Source organism: Lactuca sativa, chromosome 3, assembly GCF_002870075.4.
Source record: "Lactuca sativa cultivar Salinas chromosome 3, Lsat_Salinas_v11, whole genome shotgun sequence".
NCBI classification, from domain to species: Eukaryota; Viridiplantae; Streptophyta; class Magnoliopsida; order Asterales; family Asteraceae; genus Lactuca; species Lactuca sativa.
Window position 1 is genome coordinate 87,952,937 of NC_056625.2, and position 1,723 is coordinate 87,954,659.

The following is a 1,723-nucleotide window of genomic DNA, read 5'->3' on the forward strand; positions in this document are numbered from 1 at the left end:
GATCTTATGGAAGTTCTAAGAAGTTTGGACATTTATCCTTATGAATATGGAGTGAAGATCGAACCCTATACAGGCTTTTCAAAATTTGTTTATCACTTTTTATAAATTAAAGAGTGTATATATTAGTTGACCTTCTCAAAGTTAAAGTATATATAGCTAGCTTAATTAATGTACTTTGTAATCTTCACACAAATTTTGTTTCATATATTTGTCACTCTATATAATGCTCTAAACATCTCATCAAACATAACCCATGCCCAAAGATCTTAAGAAAAGATGAGCTCTCACACAAATATGTGGTTCTATATTTCACTTGTTTTTCTCTTCACATACAATGTCATGGGGTCCGTACCTATTGATACCACCTTAGGATTTGTATCACAACCACTCAATCAATCCAATTTCGACATTCAAAAGCCATATAATCTTCCAGTTGACCAACGATATAACTTTTTTAGAGAAGTCCACAAGCTTTGGGTATTCAAAACCGATAAACCTCACTCAAGGAAAAGCAAAACCAATCCACGTACCGAGATTCGAATTAGAGTAAATATATTTTTGTTTTCATCCACGTTGTGTCTTTTCTTCTTCATTCGAATATAGAGTGACATAAATGATATAATCTAAGATGACTAGCTAACAAATATATTTATTTTTTTATCTTATTTTGAAGGGTTATGATTACTCTTCGGGTGTTTGGCAATTCGAAGCATACGGATATGTGCCTAGTGACACTAGTGGGGTGTGCATAATGCAAATTTTTGGATCAAAACCCCCAAAAGCTTCAACCACAATGCTTACAGTATACAATAGTAGTCTTTATTATTACAGAAATCAAGTTATTCTTTCTGATTTATACAACAAGTGGTTTCGTTTAAATGTTATACATGATGTGGAAGACAACAATGTTAAGGTTTATATAGATGGGATTCTCAAACATGAAGGACGTGTACGGGTTGGCCCCCACATACACCATTACTTCAAGTGTGGAGTTTACTCGCAAAAGGAAGGCTCCTTCTATATGGAGTCCCGGTGGAAGGATATTAGAATCTTCAGACTGCATGATTAATTAATCTTTGGATTTTTTTTATGTTAAAATTCCATAAATTTACAGTATTCTTTAATCTTCATGTTCATGTCTTTAGGTTGCTTTCCCTGTTACTTATGATTCTTTCCATTTCCAATTAATTGCTTTTATTTTAACTACCAAGTATAGTGATTGTAATCTTTAAACGATATAATAAAAGTAATAATATTATTTGTTACAGGATATAGAAAAGAGTTAAATCTGTCTTTGGTGAAGACACATGCACTAATACACACATATATACATGTCCACATTGCAAAGGGATAAGGTGCAATAGGAGCCTTATGCATGCCTTTGTAAAGACACATGCACTAATACACACATACAAGCATGTATACGTACATACACAATGCACACACCTATTACTAAACGGTAAATTAACACATACACGATTTATGTCTATTTATTGCAAAAGATGCAAGCACATAGTATACAAGGAGCATCACTAGTACAGAATAGTTTTTTTAGTGCGATTTTTTTTTTTTTTTTTTTTTTTTTTTTTTTTTTTTTTTTTTTTTTTTTGAGGTGGTTGTTTGAGGAAACCGCCTCATCAAATCCATGTAGCATTAAAAAACACGAAAACCGCATTAAAAGAGCAATAAAAAATTCCTCCAATAGATTTATTAATGCGGTTCA

The 1,723-nt window shown here is 32.1% G+C and overlaps 1 protein-coding gene across 1 annotated transcript; it reads left to right on the forward strand.

The window, feature by feature from the left end:
• Positions 1 to 294: 294 nt before the first annotated feature.
• On the forward strand, positions 295 to 1,069 carry LOC111906200 (citrate-binding protein). The gene is made up of 2 exons (XM_023901927.2): positions 295 to 546; positions 674 to 1,069. The coding sequence occupies exons 1-2, from the start codon at positions 295 to 297 to the stop codon at positions 1,067 to 1,069; spliced, it is 648 nt and encodes a 215-aa protein (XP_023757695.2).
• The last annotated feature ends 654 nt before the right edge of the window (positions 1,070 to 1,723 follow it).

Excerpts from the sequence above, each read along its gene's own strand:
- LOC111906200 (XM_023901927.2), top strand. The coding sequence starts at position 295 with ATGTGGTTCTATATTTCACTTGTTTTTCTCTTCACATACAATGTCATG. Across the intron at positions 547-673 it reads GTACCGAGATTCGAATTAGA|GGTTATGATTACTCTTCGGG; the intron begins GTAAATATATTT and ends CTTATTTTGAAG.